The sequence below is a fragment of the Anas platyrhynchos genome, chromosome 6 (assembly GCF_047663525.1).
Source record: "Anas platyrhynchos isolate ZD024472 breed Pekin duck chromosome 6, IASCAAS_PekinDuck_T2T, whole genome shotgun sequence".
Taxonomy (NCBI): domain Eukaryota; kingdom Metazoa; phylum Chordata; class Aves; order Anseriformes; family Anatidae; genus Anas; species Anas platyrhynchos.
The window spans coordinates 38363697-38390911 of NC_092592.1; the positions used below are offsets into that span (position 1 = coordinate 38363697).

Here is a 27215-nt window from a genome sequence, read left to right on the forward strand (position 1 = left end):
AACATCAAAGCTGTATATTTGTCACTGCAGCACACTGCACCTTACAAGAAGGAATGGCTCAAAGAAAATTTTCCTCTTCTGAAGTGTTGTGCTGTAGAGCAAAATTACATTTGTATTTTATGTGTTTTCCGTTCTCCCAGTGATGCATTGCCATTGCTTACTAGAGTAATGATGTGCGGGCTTCTGAGGACCGGTTGCAAACAGTAGTGAACAAAAGCATGGTGAAATGCTTTTATAAGAAAAGGTATAGAGAAAAAGAATTCATTATGATCTGCAGATACCTTTTAAACCAAATGCTGATGCAAGCATCACATCTGCCAGATGAAAGACGTATCAAAAAGGATTATTAAACTTTACATCATGGGACAGTAAAAAGAAACTCAGATATATTAACTGGTGGATTCCTGTTTAACTTATTTTACTCCCCCAAATAATAATTTTACTGTAATATCATATGCTGAGAATCTCAAAGACTTTTTAACAATGGAAGCACTCCTGTCACATTACTGTCAGCTACAGTATGCAAAGAGGAAATAGGGGTTTAGAAAGATATTCAACACCTTGTTCCAAGAAACCTGTGGAAGACTCTGGGACACATAGCCAATTCTAGGCTTCATGTGTTGTCTCCTTACCAAAAAATACTCTGCCTGTATACTCCAGACCAAATAGAAGCTGTTCTTGGGTTCTTGTGCTGGGTTCTGCTTGATTGTTCTGAACTGCTACAGTAAAACAAGTTCAGTTCCTCCTGCTGGCATTAGGCTACAGAGATGCTCTTTCAGCTGAGCACAAGAAGAACCAATAGCATGGTATGGGTGTCCATGGTCTGCTCATGCTGGGAGTAAGATTTCTGGAAATATATGGCATAAAGAAGGATTTCTAAAAATACCACTTGAATTAGTAGTCAGCTGGCGGAAGCAGCACAGAGTAAGTGACTGCTATGCTGTATATCCAGATGGCATGATACCATAAGAAGACACAGGTTAGGTTTAGAGACAGGGCTCAGGTAGAAATTAATGTGAGAGAAAAGAATTTATTATTCGGTGTCTAATATGCAAGTGTCACATCCCAAGCACACACTACACAGGAGAGTCCTAGATAATTTCTGCATTTAACTGGATATCCATTTTTGTTGGGTAACTATGTGACCAAAGTAATGGACCTTTTAAAACCCATTTGTTTGTTGTTAATATGGATAAGCATTTTCTTATATAGTGTGTGAGGTATTTATCAATTGGAAAATGCACTGCATAGTGCACTGCACTACTGATTTTTCCAAGTCTTTAAATTAGGAAGGCATAAATCCCTGAGTACTGGCAAAGTTTCAGCAGTACCATTACAATCTACAGAAAAATCATATGAAACTTTTAATTGGCCAAGGTGTTCTTCCTCAATTCCTCTCTAGACATTGCTCTATATTATCTCTACACTTTGCTAAACAGCTATTATTTTTGGCTCATAGCTGGCTACATTTTATTAGTTTGTCTTTTTTTTTCTTCTTTTTTTTTTTTCTTTTTTCCTTTATAGGAGGCATCTGCTCTTCTTATTTCTGTCTGTACTACAGCAAAGGTGAGGTACTACAACCATTGTGAGACCAGTATGTGTCTCCATAAAATTCTGCAGAAGGCTTTAAGAAAAAAAAAAAAAGAAGAAAAAGAGGAAGTAGCCAGGAGCAGGTTAATGACACCATAAAGACTGATTTAAAAATAAAAAGTAAAATTATCTGGAAAAAGCTGCCCTAGCTATTCAGGACATAGAAAGATATGATGAAGAAACTCCTAATCAATTAACTGAAACTTTAGTTCCAAGCTGACAGCCCATTTCTTGCAAAACATCCTTCTCATCAGTTCAGCCAAGCCAACAAATGACCATTTCACTGTGAACTATAATAGCTAGAAGTCTGAGGGAAAGACTGGAAATCCACAGTAATACGAAAGCTGTGCAACAGCATTCACAGGAATATCTCCGGTGAAAGAAGTGTGCTTTACCGAAAACACACTTTTTTTCTGAAACAAGAATCAGTCTCCGATAATCCATCTGCAGCTTCCTTAGGACCCTTGGCAAACCAGGTAAGATGTGTAATATACCAGTCACAAAGGCATGCTGTGTACGATGGATGATAGCTGGAAAATCAGGCCTGATTTATCACAGCAACCCTTGTAGCTATAGCTAGGATATGCTATAGCATGACTGACATATGAGAGACCTCCAAGCAGGTTGCCCTGGGATTTGGTAACCTTACACCCTACAGTTCTAAGGCATTATTTTCAGATCTGCCTTATTCCCTGAAGAATTTAGGAAGCTCTGACAATATATCCTCTTTGCTCCAATAATCATCAACTCTATAATCAGCATAATCAAGTAAGGGTTGTCTCTCCCTTGTGTAATTAATCATTTTATGTTGGAAGCTGCTGGAACCTGCAATATGAGGCTGAAGTCCATTAGTCACTGTTTGAAATGGGCCAGCCTGGCCATCTCCCTTTACTAACAACTCCAAAACAACGTATAAGCATGTAGGTTTTATTTTTAATATTAACTTCATCCTGCTTAAAACCTTAGCTCAAAAAAAAAAAAAAAATTCTTTAATTATTTATACTAAAGTGGGCAAGACTTGATAGTATCTTTTTGATAGATAAAGCTTGCTCACTGGGTTTTACATCTTGGTTTCAAGAGTTCATAGCCAAAATACCCCGAATGCCACATTTCTAGCACACCCTCTAGTACATCCAGCTACTGCCTAAACTAACTAACAACTTCTTTACCTCTCATTTCTTTTGCTGCAGGGGTTATGGACAAATGAACACAGACACCAGAGTGATTAATTTTGTTTTCTACTGAGCATGTGAGAGCTAGGGCAGCCTATTCAACTTGTCACTGAAACTCCCATCCCAAGGGACAGCATGAGCCTTTAAGAACAGTGCCATCCTTTACATATGAAAAAATCCCCTGCTAAAAAAAGAAATCTGCAGATTCAACATAAAGGAAAGTATACATTTCATTTAAAGCACCTTTATCCTTTGAGTGCTGCCTACAGGATATCTGCACCTGGCTTGTGACCATCTGTAATAAGATAATGAATATCAAATATGAATTATCTTGGCCAGCTCTCTGTTTTTCGCTAATTTTCTTTTCCTAAAATTGCATTTTCCCCCATTGATCACTGCCAAGCACAGCACCTTAAAAATGCAACTGGTCAAAAAAGACAGTTTCTTTTTTGGTGTGGCAGGATCGGATGAACAATACCCACCAGTCTTTCATTACTGAGAATTTGATATAAATAAAATAAATCCATAACTGTTTTGTTTTGTTTTTTTTTGGTCAGGTGTTTCACAGAAGCCTCTGTTACTCCTATGCTGTTTCTGTGTATTTGTCTTGTACATTGTTCTCGCATGCTCCTGAGGCAGCCTATGTTCCCCCAAGACCAAGATGGGGCGACTTCTCCATTTTTTCAGGAGTTAAGTAATACAATGCTTTTCAAAAAAGGCAGACAGTGTATTAAACTATAAAACCCCAGCCAAAAATGACACAAGGAACTCCAAAGGGATTCCAGCAGCTCTGTGAATGCTCAAGCAACAACTATTCTTTAAGACAAACTTCTGGAGAAATCTGTGCGATGTCTATCATTGCCTCTATCAGGAAAAAGACTACCAGAATTCCAAAGCTTATTAATATTTGGGGAAAAAAATAATATATGTATATATATATATATAATATATTTTATTTGGTCTCCAGGTATCTAACTCACGGCACCTGTATTTTCTCCAGTCCCGAACTATAATGATACCAGGAAGTCAGAAAGATCTCCCAAAGCAGCTAAGCAGGAAAGACAAGAGACAATTTAGTTCCTATCTAAAACAATCAAGTTCTCCTCTTCATCACCAGTAGCAGAGAGGGCAAAAAATAAAATCTATACCATACCGCATGTCCAGACATCAGTTCACAGGCTTTGCGCCAACTGGAAGCAGCTTCAGTGTGGTCTTGAGCCTGAGCTAATATTTTACTCTGCTTCTCAGCAGGGTTTGAACCCTGCTCATGTCTGGTGCTCAGCACTGAATAAACCACATCCACTTTGCTGCTAATCAGCTCTAAACATGAACAACTCATTGGTATTTGCCTAGTATACACCATTATATGCCACGTGGACACACAGGGACCATGTAAATGGCATGGGCTATGATGGGAACTCTCTGTCCATCTCAAAGAACAAGAAATTAAAACATAACTTAAGTAATGAATTTGTTATTACTTTGCTGTTTGCCTTGCCAGGAATCTCTCATTTAGTGAAATGCAATTTGATAGAATAAATCCTTTACTTAAATCAGCAATAAAAACAAATGGGATATTTTTTTTCTCTTAAAAAGAAGAAAAAACAAAACAAAACCTAATGCAAGGCCAGCCGTATTTCATAAATCAATAGGCTTTAGGAAATCTCAAAATATAAACGGGATTTTTCTTTTCCAACTTGTCAGCAGAAGCAAAGGCTCTGCCAACATAAACCATCAATGCATACTTGTCTGAGAAATTGTGATGCTGAAGTAAAACTTGGCTAGGACAGCATTACATGAAACTGTGATATATTATTCTGCTGTAGTGTAAGAGGAAAGTTAAGTAAATCAATAAATCTGATATTCATGAATGCAATTAACCATTTGGTTTTAATGAAGCACAAAGTTATACTCATTTCTAAACAATAATAATAAAAAGCCCTATTACCACTGGAAGAGGAATGTAGATGTTTTCAGTTTGTAAGAAATTAGTTAGACTAGAGAGCTGTCGAGCTTTCACACCACATACTGACACTGAGTCTGCCTCTGTCCACAGTGAAAGACCATGCAGTACTCTTGTGCTACTTAAAGATCTATAGAGTCTCCATTTCACAATTAGTGGTACAGCTTCAAAAGAAAAGGGTCAGGTCCCACAGTTCTGCCACAGATTTCAGTGAGTTTTGTCTGCATAGATAACAGAAGTGGAGCCTTGTGGCCCTGGAGTATTGCCCTCCAGCTGCCCTGGACAGAGGTACAGCAGTTACACACTGCAGCGTTTCTCAATGTGTGTGATATCAGAAGGCGACCCATAAAGTGGTGGGGCATTTTTAGTTATTTTTCCTATGTGTCTAACAAATTCACAGGCATACAAGCAGACAAACAAAGAGGGAGAAAAATGTAGTGAATAAAACCTTCACTTTTAGCCTGGTTTAGTTAGTTGCAGTTAAATACTATTGGAATAACTGAGCAAGATGATGGATAGACTTTTTTTTACCCTTCTAATACATTAGGTACTCTTTAGATATTTTCCAAATGGTTTGGTCTTTATTTAATTTAAAAGACTGGGAAATACAGAGAATGGGAACTGTACTCCTGAGGCAGAAGTACTCCTGTCTCTAACAATGTCCCCTGTGCAGCCTTGGCCAAGCAATTCACCTCTTTCTGCATCAGCTCCTCACCTGCAAAATGGGTTAAATTTTAGTAAGCACACAAAATAATGATCTATTGATGAAGAGCATCACATGAGACCCAAGCAATACCATTATACTGGTATACTGCACATCAGAATTCTATTAAAACAACAAGTCTGGCCCAAATCAACAAACACTAGCATCTCAAAGGGAGGTTAGAGCAGTAGCATTGGTTTCACATATTGCAGTAGTGGTAGAGGTGTTCTCGCTCAGACACATCATTAGTCAAATACATGTTTTATTCCAGCCAATGCCTTTCATTAACCTGAGAATATATTCTATAGCACGGCATCGAAAATGTAGTCATACCCAGAGACTACTGTAGCATGCACTTAATCCTTTCTCAGTGCAAGACAGATGTGTCCAGAGTGAATGCATGTTGGTCTGCAACTGATGCCTGGAATTTAAGCTGGGTGTTACCCGACTCAAAAAAGGTAATGCAATTCCTTGTCCACACCTGGGTGGCAAGAAACATTGATTGTGTTATCAGAGAAAGTGTCACATGTGAGCTTAACTGGGAGGATGACGAGGCAGACCAAGGACAGCAGAGAAAAATTAAGAAGGAAATACATTGGCATCACTACCCATTTAGTGAGCACATTTTATAATATCGTGAAGCAAATGGTGTAGCCGTAAAAGCAAGCTTGATTTAAACTTGCACATCACCTTGAGGTTTGGGACTTTTTCAAGCCATAAAATGTATGAATACATATATATTTATATACACATTTACATATAAATCTAAAACATTATTACTAATACATTAACAAGTATTTTAATGTTATTTATATCTCAATTATTTTTTATATAGTAATGTATGTTATATATACATAAATGAATCCTGTCAGACACAGGCTCAAATGACCAGATATGGATCATCTCTTATATTTCTGGCAGCAGCAGTGGTGCCTGGGGCATTACCGTGTACCCAGGGACTGTATGCAAAAAGTGTTGTCAAAGAGTGGACATAATGTTCATCTCAGATCAAAGAAGTGATCCACTTGTAAACAGCAGTTTACCATTTAAACAGAGAGAATACAGAAGCCATGAAACCCAGAAACTGAATGCTTTCTAGTGTAAAGCTCAAAACCTCCAGTAGTTTCACGGTCAGATAACTTACAAACCATGTGAGATGTTTACATGAACTAAAAGCTCTTCAGAAAATATGAGAGAAAGCACACATCCAAACCCAGGCTTTTCTCAGTAGGGATTTTCTCCTAACTTCTTTTTTGGATGAAATCTCCCCTTTTGTGGGGAAAATATGCTTGAAGAGGTATGAGGAATTATTATTATTTATTTTTTTCCCCTCACTGGTTTCCTACTTCCATTGCATTTTTAAATAGTTGATGTCTGGAGTGCCGTATTTAAATCCCTTCTTCAGCTGACTGTGTCTGGGACGCAGTGAATTTGGCCAGGCCATTTGACAAATGGATGGCTGTAGTATTGGCGGCCTCGTTTGGCATAGCTATGTAATCCCATTAATAATTACTGTGTCTTGCAGCCGTATTCCCATTGCTGTCACCGTGGACACAGCATCTTTCAGTCACTGATGGGGACGTACAATGACTGAATACTTTTATACATGTGAATGGGCTTATTATCTGGCAATTAGGTAATGCTGAGAGAGTCTTAAGATTTTCAAGAGCTTTCTGTTGCTTTGGAAAGAAAAGTCTTCCTACGAGATTTGTATCCCTAAAGTACCAAGGAGTCTCTGAGCAAGCGCTCAGTATGTGCATTTGGGCCTGCATGTTCCCCTGCCAGCCCCTGGCCTTCAGCACAGACCATGGAGGTTGTGGTCTTCTTCAGGCTTTTTTTGTGTGTATGTGCCAGCTCCTGCACTCTCAGAGAAAGTAATAGGGGAAAAATCATTCAGGTGTATACAGATTTATCATAGATGTGTGTGGTGTCTGCAGGCAAAAATTATTTGCTAAATACTTGAAGAGCCTCTGAGCTAGATAAACAGAAGGGCATTTCCACAGGACAGGAAGGAAATGACTTTACTTGGTTGGTCACCTTCCCCTTCACCTTCCCACAAGCTTTGACAATCTAATTGGTTTTCTTATCCAGATGGAAGCCCCGGAAATCCTGATTACCCATTGTTCCCTTTTGGTACATTCAGCATATATTGTCTCCTCTCCACCATTCACCTCTTCCTCCTCCAGAGGAGCCAGCAGGACACAGACTGTGGCATGATTGTATTCCCCTCTAACCTGCATTTTAGGCTGCTATCAGTGTCAATCCAAGTATTTATGCCACTGCAATCCTATGTGAAGTGAGGTACTCGAATGTTGTGCCTGAGAGGATGTAACATAGCTGGAGTACGTGGGTGTCTGTGTTTAACAGAACTGAGTCTACCTTTCAGTTATCTTTATATTTCACTCCTCTACCTGTCTGAAAAACATAAACTAGTCAAATCTGTCTTAGTTTGCAGATTTCACACTTTATTCCTCCTGTATCTTGTGACAGGCAGGATAATCACATTGTATTTATAAGCTAACAACGTGTCAAATGCCCAACTGTGTCTGTAAGAACTTAGTGGTCATATTAACTGACAGCAGGGCTGCTCCAGCCCAGCACCCTGCCTCTGCCTCTGGCCAGCGGCAGATACTTAGGGGTAAGATGTAGGAACATAACAAACACCTTCCAGGAGGTATTCCCAGCTCTGGCAGCATGAGTGTCAGGGACGTCTTTGGGTTTGTCAGTTCTGGAGATGCTCCTCTCCCCAAATTGTTTCATCATGTATTGAATCTACAGATATTTTTGCCTTTGACACCCATCTGTGACAGTGAATTTCACAACTTCATTATTGGAAGGATAGAAAAGTACTTTCCTTTGCTCTAAAATTTCATTTGATGCCTCCTAATTTTGGGGTTATGGAAAATATTCAGTAATTGTCCCTTCTCCAGCATGACATTCAACCTAGTTTTATCATACCCTTTTTCTCCGTCATCTCCTTTCAAAACTGACAAATCCTAGTCTATTTTCCCTCCTTGTATAAAAGCTGTTCCATACCTTTGATCATCATTTTTGCCCCTCTGTGTATCTTTTACATATATAATGGATATAATGCTTCCTTTTCTGAGATGGGGATAGGGAGGGAAAAACAAGAACTGCATGCAGAATTCAAGATGTGAGTGCACTATGGATTTATAAAGTGGTAATGAGGGGTTTTGTTCTATCCTCTATTTCTGTCTCAGTAATTCCTATGATCCTTTTTGCTTCTTTGACTACCGCTGAGCACTCAGGCTTCAGAGCAAGCTAAAATGTGGAACCTCTTCTTTATGACTAGCTTCATGTCTTTTAATGAACTCTTCTAATCTGGGGGAACAGATGATTATTCCTACCCCTCCTCACCTGGAACAATGCCCAAGGTGCCTGTCTAACAGGAGCGGGAGGATATTAGTGCTCTGAGATTTCAGTGAGCTAACAGCTTGCACTTCCTTTCACTAGATGCTTTTCAGACACTTAAACTTTACCCTCATGTAACAGCCATGTGAGGTAGGTAAGAATCATTAAATGAATTTCACAGATGGGGAAACCGAGACAGAAAGATTTGTCCAATTCACTTAAAAACTGTCACAAAGCCAGGAACAGCCTCCCTGAGTAGGAGACCAGCATTTCCTTCCAGTGCTTGCTGCCAGTGAAATGGCTGCCCCAGGGACTGTCCTCTCCTGGGCTGTGCAGCCACATGCTGTCTCGTGTACCCCTGCAGCTTGCTGTCCTTACCATGAAATGGGAAAAAAGCGTCCCTTCTCCAGAAAACTGGGGGGAATGACACTATCCCATCCCGTCCCGTCCCGTCCCATCCCATCCCATCCCATCCCATGCCATCCCATCCCATCCCATCCCATCCCATCCCATCCCATCTTATCCTATCCTATTCATAAATATTCTTTCAAGATCCAATAGCAGCAAAGGTGTCAGTAAAGTGAGCTATGAAGTAGTTTTGAACTGTCCTATTTCTCCTTGTGTTATTTTAGACTGGATCATATGCTGTAAAACTTTCCATCCGAATTCTCAAAGGATGCATTGCTGCAGTAATGTTTTGGTGGGAGAGGAATATTGTGACCTGTGGGCCATGTTCTGAAAGGTGCTCAGTGCTGTAGGGCCTCAGCGCAGCCATTTCAGCCCTTTGTTCCCAACCAGCTTTAAAGAGAGGGCCTGGATGGCTCAAGAAGCTGGCGGTGCATTACGAAGCCTTACAACTAGACACCCCTGGCTCAAATCAAGCACAGATGATGACTAGGAGCTATTACTATTGGCTACAGGCTGTGAAATGAGTTTTGTGGAGTAACTCAACAGGCACCCTTATCGCATGCTGTTATCACTCATAGATGCTCTCTTGAACAACCTCAGCAGTGAACACAGCAGTTAAATGGGCATGGATAGTGAGATATATCCTCCGTTCTCCTGCTAGAGCAAAACATCAGTTGTCATGAAAATTGCACTGAAAAAGATGCTGCTATGCTTTCCCTATGGGGAAGGAGCCTAATAAAGGCTTGTACTTTGAGGATTAATCTGCAGTGGTGCCAGATGAGAGAAAAATGTCTCTGCCAGCATATGTTGCCTTGACATATCTTACTACCTAAAACTGGGAAAAGACTCTGTGAGCTCAACATTTGTAAAAAGAGAATGAGCAAATTAGAGAAGAAAGAGCATGCATTTATTGTGGGGAAGGGTCATTTGTCCTGAGCATTTCTAATTTATGAGGTAGCTTTGGAACAAGACACTGGTGCAGACCCTTTCCCACACTGCACACATTTTCCCTGTGGACCTTGCAGCAATGCAACCCCTTTACCCATGCATTGCTTAAAGCACTGCATCATATTTTTGCATATAAAGAATGACTGGTGAACACAGGCTGCCATGCTCTATGCAAAGCATTAATTAGAGTAAGCTTGTGGAACCCGCCTGATACATACTGCAGTGCCCCCAAAATCCCTCTCCATATGGGAATGAGCCACTGGAACCCAACCCACTACAGCAAACAACAGGGAGAGGTGTCGTAGTAACAAACTGTTCTCTCTGCAGCTCTCCATTCCAGAGCTCTGGTATAATAGCCTTGATAATACCACTATTGCACAAAATGCAAAATCAAGGGAAAAAAGACTCCAGCTACTCATGCTGTTTGTAGATAAATTAAACAAACTCAGAAAAGGTTGCGACAGCTGGAAACCTGACAGGAAAACTGGGTTTTCCAGGGAGAACACTAGAGCCAATTTACAGTTAATTACAGTGATTTGGAACAGCTCTGTGAGTAAATACCACTCTCTGATTGTCCAAGTAAGGAAGATAATTGTTTCCTGAACTGTGTCCATTGTGTATTTAAAATGTTGTCAGCCTGTTCCTTTCTCCAGCTCAGAAGAGATTTTCTTTTCAGCAACATGAATCTGCTACTTTTCTGTTAACAAGTGGCTAAAATCCTAATGCTGAGCATCATACCTGCCATGAACGCTGTTTACTGAGCTCCACAGCCACATTTCTAAAGCAAAGCCTCCTAATGGCTAGGCTGCTGGCTGATGCACCCGTTCACAGCTGCAGCGCAGTCCTGCCCTTGCTCATAAAACAGCTCTGAGGACCAGGAGTACTGGCCTGTGGGCCACAGGGCCATGGGGCACTGCCAGCCTCAAAATGGGCAACCCCGATTTTGCATTTTCTATTCCATTTTTCGCTTCAGAGCAACAAGATAAATGATTTTACAGAGGTTGTAGGACCATTTGAAAAATAGATATTGGTACATTTTTTAAAAGGTAAAACAGAAACCTTGTGGGTACTAGGATGATTTATTAAGGAGCTCAAGCATTACTAAAACTTTGGCTCACCTGAGTCCAGAGCAGGTACTGAGGCTGACTGACGAGTCGGGGTACCCTTGTACATTGCCGTGGTAATAGCAGTGACCCTGATTAGAAAAAAAAAAAAAAAAAAGAGAGAGAGAGAAAATATTATGTTGCCGTCTTGTTTTCTCATGGATTTCCAAACCCTTTATCTCAAAGCTATTTTCAATTTCAGGCTTCAACATTCAGAAGTACACTGACAGCATCTTTCCTGACCCACTAAATATTCACTGAATCAACAATCCAAGGGGTTCCAAAATGGAAACCTTTGGTGTGTTTATACCATAAAGAATGGGACCCATGTTTTTATCTTATTTTATTTAAAGCTTCAGTATAGAATATTTTATAAAATTAATCAGATGAACAAATCAGCTGTCACATTTTACTACTTTCTACAGACACACATATTTATATATAAGATCATTCATATCTGTGTAGATCAATAAAGGTAGCAATGTATGAAGGGAGGTATAAAAAAGTTAATTCCAACCCTACAGTTTGAGAAAAAAATCACAGCGAGAATGAAAGGAAGGGAAGCAAATTGGAAAGGAAATCTTTTATTGAATTACCCAGCTAAGTGGCTGCATGTTATTAAGAGCAACCACGAATAAGAGGGTCTTCTATTTTGAGAGGCAACAACCCAATTTCATTTTGTGGCTAGGTTATTGTATTTCCTTAATAATCCACTGCTTGCAAAAGCACCCACAACAGAGATACTTTCTCAGCACATACACGTATCTGTCTGGAATCAAGGTTAATTTTATTGTTGACTAAAGGTTATATTACATTCCCAATTATGTGACAGACTGGAAAGCAATGATTGTGTCACGTCCAGCGTTTCTTTTCTCATGGCTCCTTTGAATGCCACAAGGAAACTGAAAATACCATTGTAAAAGGTTCCTATCTTATTAGTGCGAGGGAAAGTTATCACTCATGCTTCAACCTGACAGTCACCTCACTGTGCCTTTTTATTACTTGGTTCATTCACATCTATCTAGCTGCATTAATTAACCTTTTCAGTGTTGGGGCATGGTTTTCACTTACAAAGCCTCACATAGCAGACTTCTAAAGACCACCTTGATTTTGTTAAAGAAAGCAATAACCGTGAAAACGCTGGGCAAGATGGAATGATTCAGATATATATTTTCTGCAAATGAGGTTATACCATGAAAAATATTTGTTTAGAGCATTTGTATTTCTAATGTGAGCAACTGAACACAGCACAACAATATCTGACTTTCTTAATACAAGTCTCAATAGCTTTTCTCGGTGATCAGAATGACAGAAATAGGGTAATAGTGTTTTACTCTTGGGTATCTTTATCACCAGTACCCATAATGAGCCAGCAACCTGTTAGCAAGGATAAAGCGACAATGAAATGGAGGAAGTCATCCAACTTTTTAGACACTTCAGTAACAATTGCTGTGGATGTCAAGGTTTTCAGCATGAGTAAACTATTTCACTTTATTTTAATATTGTCAGCTACATTCATCCAGTTGGTAAGAGAGAAAAAACAATAACCCCCTCCAAACAAATGCTGACTTTCATACAGCGACCTTGAAACAGTGCAAAACCAAACACAAAGTAGCTTTATTCATGTCACTTAAATTAAGTACAAGGCAGAGATGCAGTTCAGAGCTCTTATGCTGCCAGTCTTTGGGGTTTAGCATCACCGGTGTTAACCAAAGTACTCAGTGAAACAGAAAGGGCAAGCTGATATCTCGTCCCATGCAGATTGCTGCTGCAGAGAGCTGTCTTTATCAAAGAGTGAATATGGCAAAGGTCTGGATTGGTTTCCCTCTCCACACACAAGTTGTTATTTTATTAACTTTGAGCTCCTGGTTGTGGCCCATTTCACAACTTCTCTGAGATCCACACACTATATGTATGAAGCCAAAGTTCCTGCAAGTTCAGTACTGAAAATGTAAACTTATCAGACCATGCCCTGCAATTGGACTGGTAGAAAATTGATTTCTAGCTCAGTAACTCCACTGAACTGCAAGAGGTTCCTCTCCCCTTCCCCCCCCCCCCAAAAAAAAAAAAAAAAAAAGCTTTTCATTTCTGTATCTCAGTATATGAAATGGATAGCCCCCTAAAAACAAATAATTACCATGGCTGATTTGTCATACTTAAATATTCTACCCTTACTTGAGATCATTTAATTATGACCAGCTTTTGACAACTGCAAATTTTTCAAGTGCTACAGAGCAGAAGAATAACCTGGGCACTAACACATGTGTTAAAGAAACCCCAAAGCTACAGCTCCACAAAGCCACCTTGGTTTGACCTCCAGGCAGAATTTGACTAAGCAAATTTTCAATGAGAAATTGGATTTGGTTTCAACTTCAAGCTATACTGATGTCGTCAGTAAAGAAGAGATATAGAAATAAAATCAGAGAGACTTATCTGTTTTAAACCATATTGCAGTATTTAATGAAAAATGAATTCACTGGTTTAAAAAAAAACTTTTAGGCAGCAAAATGAACTGCTAGTATTATTCAGGACTTACTGTCATTACCTAAACAGTTTTTATTTTTTTTTTCTTATTTTTGTAAGAAAAGCCTAGCTATCGTTAGGCATACTCATATTCATGTTAACATAGTTAACCCTGACAAAGTACTGTGTATTTTTTACTTCCTTAAGGAGTGTCTACAGCTTCCCTGTTTCTAAAACAAATGACTATTTTCTACTGAACAGGTTTTGAAGAAGATATGAGCACCCAGGAAACAAGAAAGCACTGCAAGCTTTCAAAATGATTACTTTCCTTGGGAGGTCTGGGGCTATAATGAAGATGCTTCTTCAGAAGTAAAATATTATGCACAGAAATAATACCTTTCACTGATATCAGCAAAGCCCATTATGGGTGGGAACAGAAAGCATGATGCTTCTTCAGACTATGTCAATAAATAAATAATGTAACGTAACAAATACTTCATAGGAGCTGGAAGTACTTAGGCAGATAAAAGATAAACTTTGTAATTAAAATCACTTGCTGCATTGTTTCTAATTAAGGCGTTCCTACTGTCAGAGGACAAAAACATTACTGCCTTAAAGCATTTTTTATTTATAAAAAGCAGTTTAAATTATTTATGATAAAAAGCTTTTTGTGCTGATTTTAACAAGGAGCTGATTAGCCACACACACACATATACGCATATATCCATAGCAGTCTTATGGGATGGGATAAAAAATACACCTGAACAAACCACCGTCTCTCCCCAAACTGGATTCCCAGTGCTGAAAGCCACCCAGGCCTTCCACTGACATGAGCTTATCAGATACTTGGGGCTTTCTTCCTAACTGAACCAGGACTTTCCTCCTTAACTACTCAACAATGGCTACCTTATTACAAAATTTTAATGGCTATATTTCCAAGAAGCAGAATAAATCCTACAGAAATGAAAAGTCACCTGGTTAAAACCCCACAGTTTCCCTTTAAAGTCTCTCTCTAAAAATTGATGTGTGCGATCACAGCAGTCAAAAAGGTACTGAAGGCAACAATAAAAAAAGATCACTCATATCGCTTTTTCATCCCATGGCTCAGATCCCAGCAAAAGAGCACTTTGGGTTTTAATGATGAAGCATCATCTACCCATGAAACACCAGCCTTACCGTGTAATTGCGTGAGAGAACCACATCAGTGCCGTCTTTCAAATAATGTGTTTCTGTGAAGCTGCTGGCTAACAGGCCCCTAAAAGGAAAAAAACAACAGAGGACACAGGTAATATTAAGGCCACATCACCTTGACTTTGTCCTTTAATGGTTCTGTTTGAGAGAGCAATCAAAGCACAACATTAACAATACAGTGACTACCGGGGCTGTGTGTGAACTAAGAGAAAATATAGCTCCAAACACTGAAGCTGCAGTGCATGAGCACTTCCTTCATCAATTGTGAAAAGTCTGGGCTTCCAGACTGCTTTGTCTTCCAAATGAAGTCTGTATGCCACCACATGTCGGTACTGACTCTTCTATATAATTTTCAACACATTTTGCATTAAATCTAGACATGGGGAACATTGTTAAGCATTGGGTTTTTTTTTGGAAAAGGGAAATGTTTTCCCTTTGTTAGTTTGTTGTGCAGTGTACTGCTTTCATCAGCAAGTCACCAGCAGAGCCTAGGTTAGCTCTCAGTAAATGCAACAAACTTCTTCCATTGACAGTTAAGGAAAATCACCTCCAGAAAATTACAGAAGTCAGACTACTGCATTTATTTTGAGCATCTGAAAAGGATACTCATGAATGGAAATCTAACAACTTGAAATGATGTCTCAGGAGACAGTGAAGTATCCTGTATGTGATAAGTTATTTCGTTCTCACGCAGTCCACATTTCCCCTCCTGTCTTTGACAATGATACCAAGAATTTTGACTTGCAATTTCTGTTTTCCAGAAATGCCCAGAAAGAGTGTATGTGTGTGATAACTATGAAAAGTTTCCTTTTGTAGTAAACACATGGAACAGGGAAAGCAGCCCCTGCCTTGGCAACAGTCTGCTATTGGTCTGTTTTTCAATTCCTCATCCAAAGAGCATTTCTAACAAGGCCAGAAGGAATAATACATATCCACATTGACTCTCAACATAGGCATTAAAACTATGTTCCTCAGCACAAATATGTTTGAGTTTTGACAGACATTGTAGTGAAATGCAAAAGCAATATAAAAGTAACCAAAACCAAATGCCACCATCATCTTTGATGGACTCTAGAGTTCAGACTACAGAAAATCTTTGGCACAGGGGTTCAAAAAGTTGTGTTCCACCGCAGAGATGCTCTTCTCCTTTGGGATGTTCACTTGAACAAAGACTTTTTAAATTGAAATCTGGTTAATGCTGCACATATATTGCGTGAACTGATACATAGTCTTGGTACTCATTTGTTGCAATGGATATAAACTTTAAAGTTAGAACATGAATGAACATTTAATTCTTGTTATTGTCATGATTTATTTGGAATATATTAACATTCAGCCAAGATGAGGACCTTCAGGACCTGATTGTGCTAGGAACTGTACAATTATTAGAGAGGAAACCATTTTAAGAGTCCTTATCTTAAAGTAGAAGAAAAAAAAAAAGGTGAATGAAACAAGACAAAGAAAAAAAAAAAGAAAAAGAAAAAGAGAGAGAAAGAAAGAAATATCAACATAAAAGGATGAAGACAGCAAAGGTCAGCACAATAAGTATTCAAGCACAACTTCTCAATTCAAATTTTACAGCTGGTGAGAAATATTAGCATATTAATAGATAACAAATGTTAAAACACTGCAGTGGTTTGCAGGCTGTACAGGAACTGCTCTGGATCTCAGCCATCCACCACACCTACAGCAGGACTCGGTTGCCTAAGCAAGCACCCAGCGTCACTTTAGATGCTCCATCCATTTCACCAAGCAGCCCTGTGAGGACAGCTCTGGCACCCTGTGGTGCCTCGGGTGGCACTTGACACCCACACTTATCTCAACCCATGGGCCTGCAGCCACTGGGAGGGCTGCTTGAAATGAAGTGTGCTGTATCTCTGCTTCCTACTGTCATTCTCATTATCACAAAGAGCAGCTGCTTTCTTAATTATCATTATTATTTATATAACTACACTGCAAGTTCCGTGCTTAGCAGGCATTCATTAATTTTGTCAAGGCAAAAGGTAAGATCCCATTGCTGCTGAAGCCAACAGAGTTCTGCTGTGCACTTCTTGGAAACGTTATTTCACATTGGATACCAGAGCAATTTTTATTTAATGGGACAAAATTCAGGCAAGGGATAAGGTAACAGATGTAGCATAAGGGCAAAGTGATTGAGCAATAAACTCGCTGCTCTGCTATTTCCAAAGTGTTTGACAGCAATGATGATATAGGTGACCTTTCTGCTGTTGGTTCTACCCTAAGGCACAGGATTAGAAAATATTTCATGGATTCGTAGATTTTAATACCAGAAGGGAGCGCTGTGATCAGCACTCTGACCTGTCATATTACATAGCTCATTTGACTTGAATTATTCTTCTGCCTCAGTGGCTGTGATGGAACCAGATTGTCTATTTTCTTGTTGTACATAGTCCTTGTCCAAATCTCGCATGATGAAGAAGCTATCACAAGCCTGGTAAGTTTTTAACAGTTAATTACACTCGGTGTAAAAACAGAGCACTTTGAATCTAGCTTGGCTTTGTCACTGTGCAGTTTCCAAGCACTGGATCTCATTCCCTTGCATCAATGCTTCACTTTCATTTGAGTCTCTCATGGACAGTTCTACTTACTAAAGTGAGGAATTGCAGCAGGTGAGCAAACTTCTGGCGTTGCTGTCATCCATCTCCCTATCAGGCATGTTTCATCAGGATGAGTTTCCTATCTAGGCTGATGAAAACACCAACTGAACATGAGAATTCCCTGTGTGAGTAGTAAAAGGCTGGCAAGAACACCAAGATGACGGAGTCCCGCTATTGGACTAACCTAATAAAACTTAAACTATGCCCTAATGTAGAAGCCAAAGTAAGATTTCAAATCATGGAAATTTCGAGTACAGCTGAAGGGCCTTTTTAAGAAAATGAGAAAGATTTTTCAGGGGTCTGCATTAACGCTCTTTCGGTTTACTAACTAAGACATCACTGCTAAGACATCTGTTTTCCTGCCACGTATGGTGCTAGCACAGGCTTGAGAGCAAGCCAGAGGAAAGATTTTTTTTCCCCGCTGTAAAGGTTGGGGACCTGTACAAGACATGTCGCTGGAGAGTCCAACAATTTCTGGCAGAGAAAGAATCTGTTATCCCCACTTTCAGAAACGTTTAATATCTTAAAAGCTGTGTAGCAGAATAAGCACACAGCATTAGTATCCAGGGACAGCAAGTCATGTCCTGGCATTTCTTGAAAGGTTATCAGAAATAAGTGTAACAAGCACTCAAATTCCACAACTGAGCGTGCACCACTTCACTTTGCAATTATGGCAATGATGTTTAACATACTGAACAACAAATTTAACATATGTATCTACTCAGTAATTTAATTACCTCCCGCAAAAAAGATATGCAATGTAATAGATTGATTTACATTTCTGTTTCTGACCCACAGCAAAGGAGATTAATAGAGGAAAGTAAATTAATTTAGATGGCAAGCTACTTAACCTAATTGGATCAATGTAATTCTGAAAGAGCAGGGATCAAAATAACATTAATATATCATAGCACAATTCATCACCATGTCTGGAGTTTCAAATGTTGCCAGCTACAATGCTCAGCAGTACCAGACAATTATCAATTTTTTGCACTGCATGAAGAGGTGGAAACAAATGTTATCAAGAACAGCAACAACTGCTGGATACAATTAAAAAAAAAAATCAATTAAAAGAACACCACTACTTTCTAATTAATTCTTCAAAGATGTGAAAGTGTGATTCTTGAGTTAAATTACTTATGTATTTAGTCACTGTGTTTGTCAGCACCGTGGATATTTTCACACTTCCCGGAGCTGAATTAACAAGTAGAAGCTTCGACGGCACAGGACTACTTTTATCCCTCCTGATCTATGACAGACACAGCACAGTCTTCCTCTGTAAGTCAGCATGAAGCTTACCTGTCAAATCTGCTGAAATGTTTTCAGGTGTCAAGCAACTTCCACTAACCTGAGCCTCAGGGAATATGATGAATGCTGTTTAAACTTCTAACCCTTACATTTCCTGCCCCCATGAAGTGGAGTCTTGTTTAGGGAGGGGGGAAATGTCCTGTTTTAAACACAGCAAACCCTTATCTGATCCATTTAAGAAAAGGAATGGTAATTTAACACACTGTCTCTCACTTGCAAATGAGAATGTCACTCTCTGCTCTCTAGGTACCAATATATTATTTCAAAAGGTTATAATGATATTTCATCACCCAGGGACTGTCAGAAAGACAGAGCTGCCAAAGTTAGAGATGGAAAAAATCTAGTGGATCATGCAGACAGCTTCCCTGGAAGCCAAGTATGCTGTTGATCAAATTTGGTTCTGTCTCATTGAGCTTCAAATGTCAAAAGCAATGCTGATCCCACCACTTTCAAAGGGAGATTACTTCACGTTCCAACAAATGTTACTGTCATGATGCATTTCCTGATATTCAGCTTTTTCTAGTTTTTCCTAGTTACACTTCTTTTACTAGCTGAAACAATTGCTTTTCGTTCTTGGTACATATATCATTCAGAGAGGTACAGATTATTATCAAATTCTCCCTTAGCTATCCATGTGCCAAGTATAGCGTGACAGGCTATAAAAAATGACAAGAACTGTGTACTGTTGTGCTAGGGCTGCTCAGGAAAAATCTAAGCATTATCACAGTAGGAGCAGGCACCAGGGTTCCCCGTGGTGATATAGGAGAAATATGTAGAGGAAAGACTAAAGAGTAAATCTCTTTCTAACAGCATTGGAGTGCACAGGGTTGTTTTTCAATCTGCCTCCTAGGATGAAACTTCTTTGGTCACCCACACTGTACCAGGTCATCCCCTTACATTACAGATATAAGGGGAAAGACACCGACATTGTCGCCCATCAAAATGGAGCTGCAGGCAGTGGGACCTGTCTCTCAAAGCTGTTTTATGAGACTGGACTGACACTGATTCAACACCGCTGCTTTATAGCCAGACAGTATGATATCTGTACAGTCTGGTAGATGTTTCTTCAAAGTCCTGTGTGATGTGTGACTCCCTGCTATGCATCTTACAAGGAACATGTCTTGCTCTGGCATGACACAGAGCAGAAAACTTGGCCTCTGTGTCAGAGAGGAATCAGGGCAGGAAGAAGAGACTCCTTTTAAATTATTTTACTTTTATTTTAAATGAATCACTGCTTCTGCTAGTACTGCCTTCTTAGTACTAATGAGTGAGCAGGGTCCTGGGGCTTCTTCTCAGGCAGGAGCTCTGTGGCATGCAGCTCAAAGCCACCCAACACTCCCGGGGATGTGGGGTATCCACCTACTGCCACCAGTCATTAACCAGGACTTTGAGACAAGTTAACATGCAGCAGGAACTGGACAATTATATAAAATGTCTAATTTCATGCCTGAAAATTAGAATTTCATGCCTGAAATGGGAATAGTAAGAAATTTCTAGAAGTTCTGTGTTTTCTTTTAAATATCGTGGATGTGTAAATTAGCCTCTAATCTGAGACACAGCTTTGTAGACTGTTTGATCTGAGGTCTGACATGCCTAAGAAAGGATTTTGAGTGCTCTGCATACACATTACAAGACTGACAGTATGGGCATGTATGAACTGTTTTTTGTTTCTGCAACTCTGACTCCTCATTCTGTGGCAAGGATGGGTGGCTGTGGAAATGCAGCCCCTAACCCTCATCTTATATCTTGATTCAAATATAGTAACACTTACACATCTCTCTTCTGGAGTCCATCATCACAGCAATGCACATTTTGGTTAGGATGTTTGATATGGTTGCTTTAAAAATACAGAGAAGCTACTCCGAACCTATTGGGCTTTGGACATATGCTTTTATACCTCTGGGGTTCATGCTCTTGATTTTGCTTTTCTGCTTAACTTCTGTTTTGATTAACATCTTAATGTAGTTACATTACTTCAAGAACTGTTGTTTTAGGAAAAACACTGAATTAAGACCTCTTAAATAGTGAGTCAGCTGCTCTACCTACTCTATAGGAGCATTGGTCCTATTAAGCCACTGGTAGTTCAAGGCTGTCTCAAACCTGTTACTTTCCTTCTTGCAGACATGCTGCCTACAGCTCAGACAGACATCTGATCGTTACTTATGCTCGTTACTATTTCTCCTCCTTCTGAATGCTAAAATACCTGTTTTCTTCCCTGTCCAAGTAATGCCTTATTCTGTTACACAAATTCTTACTAAAATCCCTCCTGCTGTGCTTTTTAAACTTAGCCTACAAATGGGGGAGATGAGAAGAGCGGAACAGGATGCCGTGTAGGAAGTTATAAAAAAAATTTCATCTACATCTCTGCCTAGTGACACCAAGCATACTCCTTCAATTCTTCAGCATCACACTTCAGGTCACCTTGACCTGTACAGTGGAGTTAGCTGTTATTTCTTCAATTGTATTCCTTCAAATGGATATTTAGAGGAATAAGCATGTTAAGGCTGCTGCGTCTGCAGTGATTCTCTCAGTGCAAGAACCTCCTGATATTCAGAGAGGTAAGCTCAGTGGTGGCACTTTTCAATTCTTCTTTCTCATTACAACATAACAAATGAGTGAAGCATGGGTAATGAGTTTCCCATGCATAGGCACCTAACATCATCCTATTTGTAAAACCACCACATATTCTTAAACATGCCACATTCTTTCCCCTTATTTAATTATCTTAAGTGATTTGAAAGGCTTTTGGACATTTTCCCATTGAATGTCTCCACTTCTTAATATCCTATCTGCTACACTCCAGTGTGTTGCCATAGAGGGACTGCAATGTCATAATTGAAGAACCTGAGAGATTAAAATTCACAAAGCTTAATTAGCACAACAATTCTGAGGAAAAGAGGGGAGGAAAATAAAACTATAATAGCTAGGGAATCAACCAAGCATCCGAAGTTTCAATATAAAGTTTATGGTAGTAGCCTCTGGCCTGTTTCACACAATTTGTGGATAAATGATTTGAATTGGTCATACGCTACATTTAAAAATGGGTATCTGGACTTCTACACACTTGTTTGGATGCAGAAATTCATATAACCCGTGTTAAAATCCCACCCTCATCTCCCTGCATGAGTGATATAGTGTCTGACACAAAAAGAGCAAACTTTCATAAGGACTTGCTGCAATGTCAAATGGTAGAAACATGCTCTGAGTTGTCCCTCATCATGCTAGAACATGGACACTGTCATGGGGAGCTGCTCTGCAGTCTGCTGGGATGGGGAGATAAGAGAGATGAGCACACTGTTTAAAGACAAGTGCTGTCTTCAGAACTAGGCACTACTTGAGGTTGCATGTATAGAAAACCATGGAAGAGTCTAAGCAAACAAATCTGAACTACTAAAGGAGAACACCACCTCCTGAGCTGGCAATCAATGAGTGATTGAGATCTCTCTTGTTTCCTGACTGCTAGGAAAATAAACCATAACCCTTACCTCTCTAATCTTCAATAGAGAAAGATTGAGATGAAATTAAGCACATCAGTGGCCTCCCATGCTGTTTCAGGCTCTCGGCTGCACACTCTGCTTCCATCACTCATTGCAATGTTTACAGCAAACATTTACTTGCCAAAACCATAGTATTTATTTTTTCATTCTAATTCCGAAAGATTAATGAAGTGGCTACTGCTAATGAGTGTTGTGGTGAAAGCATGTTCTCCCTTAGAAGAAGATGCACAGTGTGTTTTCCAAGAAATCAGATGTGTAAAAGCATGTCCTCTCCCTAAAATGGTGTAGGCTTGGGCAAAACCCTCAGCATAGTCATAAAGGGACAGTGTTAGGTAGCCTACAACTCAGATGGAAATTTTATGAAATTTTATAGTGACCCATACGGCATGAAAAGAGGAATGAGATGAATACCAGCAGGGTTCACTCTGTGTCATATTCAGTTGGAAAATATCTGATGAAATAATAATCATGCTGTTTCTGTACCTGAGTCAGGGACCCCCAAAAAGTTACTCTCCACTAAAAAACGTGATTAGGCTTCTGTGTGTAATGATCGTAGATTGTCCACAGCCCAGCATAAAGCCTGAAGATTGCTACCCTATACAGGATTGTGGCAGCAGGAAATGCTTCAAGAGGTTGAAGAATTTTCATAAGAGATGCAACTAGTGTTGAGTCTAAAATAAAAGTAAAAATAAAAGTGAACATATCTAGATTTCCAAAAGCACAGCCAGCACAAATAGTAAAAGCAGCAAACCCCAGCAAGGAAGAATATTTTCACTAAAATTAGGTCCCTGAATGAATATCTGTGAGGGTTTATTTGAGCTACTTGTCTACCAAGGTGATTTTTCAGTCCATACATGGAATGCTTTTGTACAAACAAACTCCATTTTAGGGTATTCACAAGAAAGCTTGCAGATATAGTGACGCTCCTCCAGCAGAAGATGGAATGGTACTGCTTACTGGTGGGAGCCTGGACTCACACTACTCATCTTGCATCTGCCAAAAACCAGACTCAGAACTGGTTTCCCACCCTCTAGCTTGTGTGAACCTCAAGACGCTCTGACTTTGTCTCTCACTGACCAACTCCAATATACTACAGCAACATTTGACAGTTTCAGCATCTCTCTCACAGAATTATCCTAGAACTATCCCATAATTCTAATCCTAGAATTATCACTCCTTGTGAGTGATATCGCTCCTTGCTTCCTTGAGCTTTCCTGTGTAGCAGCATAATAGAGGTCATGTTTTTGGCTCAGCCAGGCAGCCTGCCATAAAAAGCAAACACCTTCACTAAAGGCTCCAGAATACCACTGGCCACAAATTGCTCTCAGCTAAGGAGGGATGACAGGGCTCATTGGCTAACTGATTTCTGATGGAAAAGTACAGTCCTCTCCTTTTAGGCAGACTATGTAGTCTGACTTCTTTAGAGATATTTTACTGTTAGCTACACTGAGGAGTTTTAATTTGGAGTAATGGCAGTGGCCATGAAACCTTGAAGCAACATGCCAAAAGTTATAGAATTATTCTGGAAATAACTACTGAACTACTACATCTCCGAAGTAGCTATGGCAAAGATCAAAAGTAATGTGCACTGCTGCACTACAGGCTGAACCCAGACAAATTTACACAGCTCTGAGTACTCTCAATTGGCTTTGGCTAGACTAAAGACTAACACGGCTCTGAAATTTCTGGCTCCCCTTCCATGGATGACAGTACTGTGGTTTCTTATGAAATGCATACTTCCTATTATTATTCTACCACTAAAACTTGTAGGAGATAATGTAGGGGCTTTTTTAACATACTGATCTTACATGCAGGATACAGCATAGCAGTTACTGGTTCAAGCGACGCAGGATATACCAGCAAAATTGTGGCTCAAAAGATCATTAGAAAATATTGAGATGTTTCATAAGCTAAGAAGTACATATATCACAAGTGGCAGACATAATATTTTAATGCATTCTTTTCTAACTTCACAGTGCTGCCTTTCATAAAACAAATTCTTTATAGTCCCCGTGACACTTCTAGGATGGCATATTTTCATTAAATTGTAAGTTCAGAGATGCTGGGCTGGAAAGCTGTCAAAGTCTATTTGAAATGTTTCATCCAATTAAATGTCATTTGTAGCCAAGTAAGATTATACTGCTGAACAGATGTCATCAGGCAAATTGTTTAACTATGCTTTCATCTGAACATTTCTAGAAGAGTAGAGAACTCAAAGCATCCAGAAAAAGTAGTCCTAATGTGTAAAATTTTTAAACACAGAAATTTAAGCAACTCCAATGAAAAATCAGAATTTATTAAAGACTAACTAACAAAACGTAAAATGTACTGTGGGATTACAAAAGGTTACATGCAAGCGTCTGCACTGCTTTTACAAAGTTAGAAAGCCAGGCTCTAACATTAACAAGAAGTCATTGAGCTTAGGTTTATTCTTAGATTCTCAATGAAAATCACATCCTCGTAACTTTTTCTTGCTTTTGAGTGCATGCCCACAGGCTTGTATTTGCATTTTTAACTTAAATTTCTGCCAGTTCAGTGAAACATGAAATAATATTTTTGTTTTACTAAAACCACAATTTTTCCTTGCCACAAGAATGAGGTATTTGCCCTAATTAGGCTGTACTCAAATTTCACTTGTCAAACACCATTGACTTTTACAGATACCCCTTCATTTTGCCTTACGCCTCACTGCCTCTCTCACTAACATTTTAAAATTCTGGGTGAAGAAAGCAGAGGTGTAGGAGGAAACCTTTATGCAAAACCTTTGTTTTGGTCTCAAGCTTAGGGATCTGGTATGCATGTTCATTTAAATGCAAGCATGTGCAAAAGCCAAAAGATTACCATAAACTGGCAGCACAAAGGTCCACCTCATCCTATATTCTACCCCCAATAGTGACCAATACTACTGAAGTAACATGTGAAGAGGGCAAGTCTGCTCCTGTGGAAGTCAATAGGTAAGAGCAGTGATGCCAGTGCCTAGTACAATTTTACTGGAACAAAAAAGAGAGCCAATATGATACCCACTCTCTCAGTAACCTATATGCTTGTGTGGAGACCGATTAGGACTGCTCGTGTGTTTTTTAAGTTTGTAAGGGTTATTCTAACCAGAGCAAGCAAAGCTTTGTGAGATCATGGCCTCCTGTTGACAGTCTTCCAATACAACAAAAAAAAAAACAGCCACTCTCTGGCTTCATTAGCGGCACCATTTCTTGCACAAAGGTGTAACTGCATGTTTTATGAGCCACTTCTGAAAGGAGCACACCCTCCATCATCCAGCCCCAAGGATGGGGGCTGCTCCTGCCCTTGCCGATGGCCTCATCCCCAACACTGAATTAGCTGTTGGCATACAGCACTGCAGGTGACCTAGGAAAGCCCAGAGTGATTTTTCAAACAACATTAGACGATACTCTCAGAGGATGATGCCTCATTTCCAACTAACTCTACTGCAACATATGATTTGGAATTAGGATGAGGTAATTTGGTAACTTTGCAGAACAAAGCGTGGGCCAAGGGTATCAAGCTACCAGTGAGTTTATAGGGTGGAGGAATGAAAGAAAAAGGATGGGGGTTGAAATATTCCTCCTTCTTTTCCTCTTTCTTATTCATTTTAATTACTTTTCCTACAATCCTTGCTTTATACCTCAGCCTTTCATCATCTTTCCATTCCCCCTGCTGTTCCCCACATTATTCCTCCATAGCCCTCCTTTCATCACCTCTTGCATGCCTATGTTTGTTATTATGCTGTTAAGCAGGAATTACATTTTTCTTAGTAAGCAAGACACATGAGAAAAATCAAAACAACCACATCAGTGTTTTTCTTTAAAAAACCCTCAAATCTGGGGGTAGCACAACTCACTATATGAGGCCAGCAGTTGCCAGGCCACCAGCTCCACCAGATGTGACTTAGTGGGGCCCATAACAGAGATAACAATGGCCATCATCCCTGTTTCTGGTCAAGCTCCATGTTCATGTTTTTCAGGCAGGAGAGGAAGAATGGGCAGAAAAATCTGGGCACCAGGGTAAGAGGTTTTAAAAAAATAGTTTTAGCTTTTTCATTTGTTTGGGTATTGTTTTTCACTTCTCTTTCTGCTGTGCATTTCAACTGTATCTAATTCCTTGACCCTTCCATGCATTAGGACCATTTCTGAACCACTTAAGCACATTAACTCAACAGAAAATGACTGCAGGTAAGCATCAGATTAGTGCCTCTGGTTTTAGTGAGGCGAGTGGCTCAGCAGAGCTGCAGCAGGCAGACACAGGGAGAAAAGGCAGGCAGCGGTACTGGAGCAGGAGCAACCCTCCTTCCTGCTTCAACAGCAAGTCTTGTCCTAGGAACACAAGGAAAAACCTCATAGCATCTGCTCTTCAACTTTTACTTATTTAGGAAATTATTGACATTAGAAATTTTTTTCTTTCCTTTCCTTTCCTTTCCTTTCCTTTCCTTTTTTTTTTTTTTTTTTTTTTTCCTGATGGCCCAGGGTCCCAGCATGTTTCTTACCTAGCTTGCGGGCATCTTATTGCACAGAAATCACTGAAAATATGCTGGTAGAGATGTTGGGTGAAAGAAGGAACAGACACTTCAGCAGTTAAGACACTAAATAATAATTTTCTTTTCAATTCAAGGAAGTAATTAGTTTATAATAACATTTAACATTTAGTTGCTGACAGAGATATGACACTTATCTTACATAAGTCATTTTAATTATTCCTACTAACCAAGACCTCAAAAATACCATGTAGTATAAGCTCACAATGCCTTTCCAGATATTTTTCGTTTTACTGTCATTTGAAAAAATGATGCCTACAGCATCAGCATTTATCAAGCTCATTATAGATTTCATCGAAATGACTACAGATAATTAAAAGTATGCTTCATTTT

The 27215-nt window shown here is 39.5% G+C and overlaps 1 protein-coding gene across 1 annotated transcript in view; it reads right to left on the reverse strand.

Moving 5' to 3' along the window:
* ADAM12 (ADAM metallopeptidase domain 12) overlaps positions 1 to 27215 on the reverse strand; it is a 183702-nt gene that overhangs the window by 67458 nt on the left and 89029 nt on the right. Inside the window, exons 4-5 of the mRNA XM_072039907.1 lie at positions 14899 to 14977; positions 11275 to 11351 (exon numbers count right to left, since the gene is read on the reverse strand). Of these exons, the coding sequence (XP_071896008.1) occupies positions 11275 to 11351; positions 14899 to 14977 (156 nt within the window). The remainder of the gene's footprint in view (positions 1 to 11274; positions 11352 to 14898; positions 14978 to 27215) is intronic.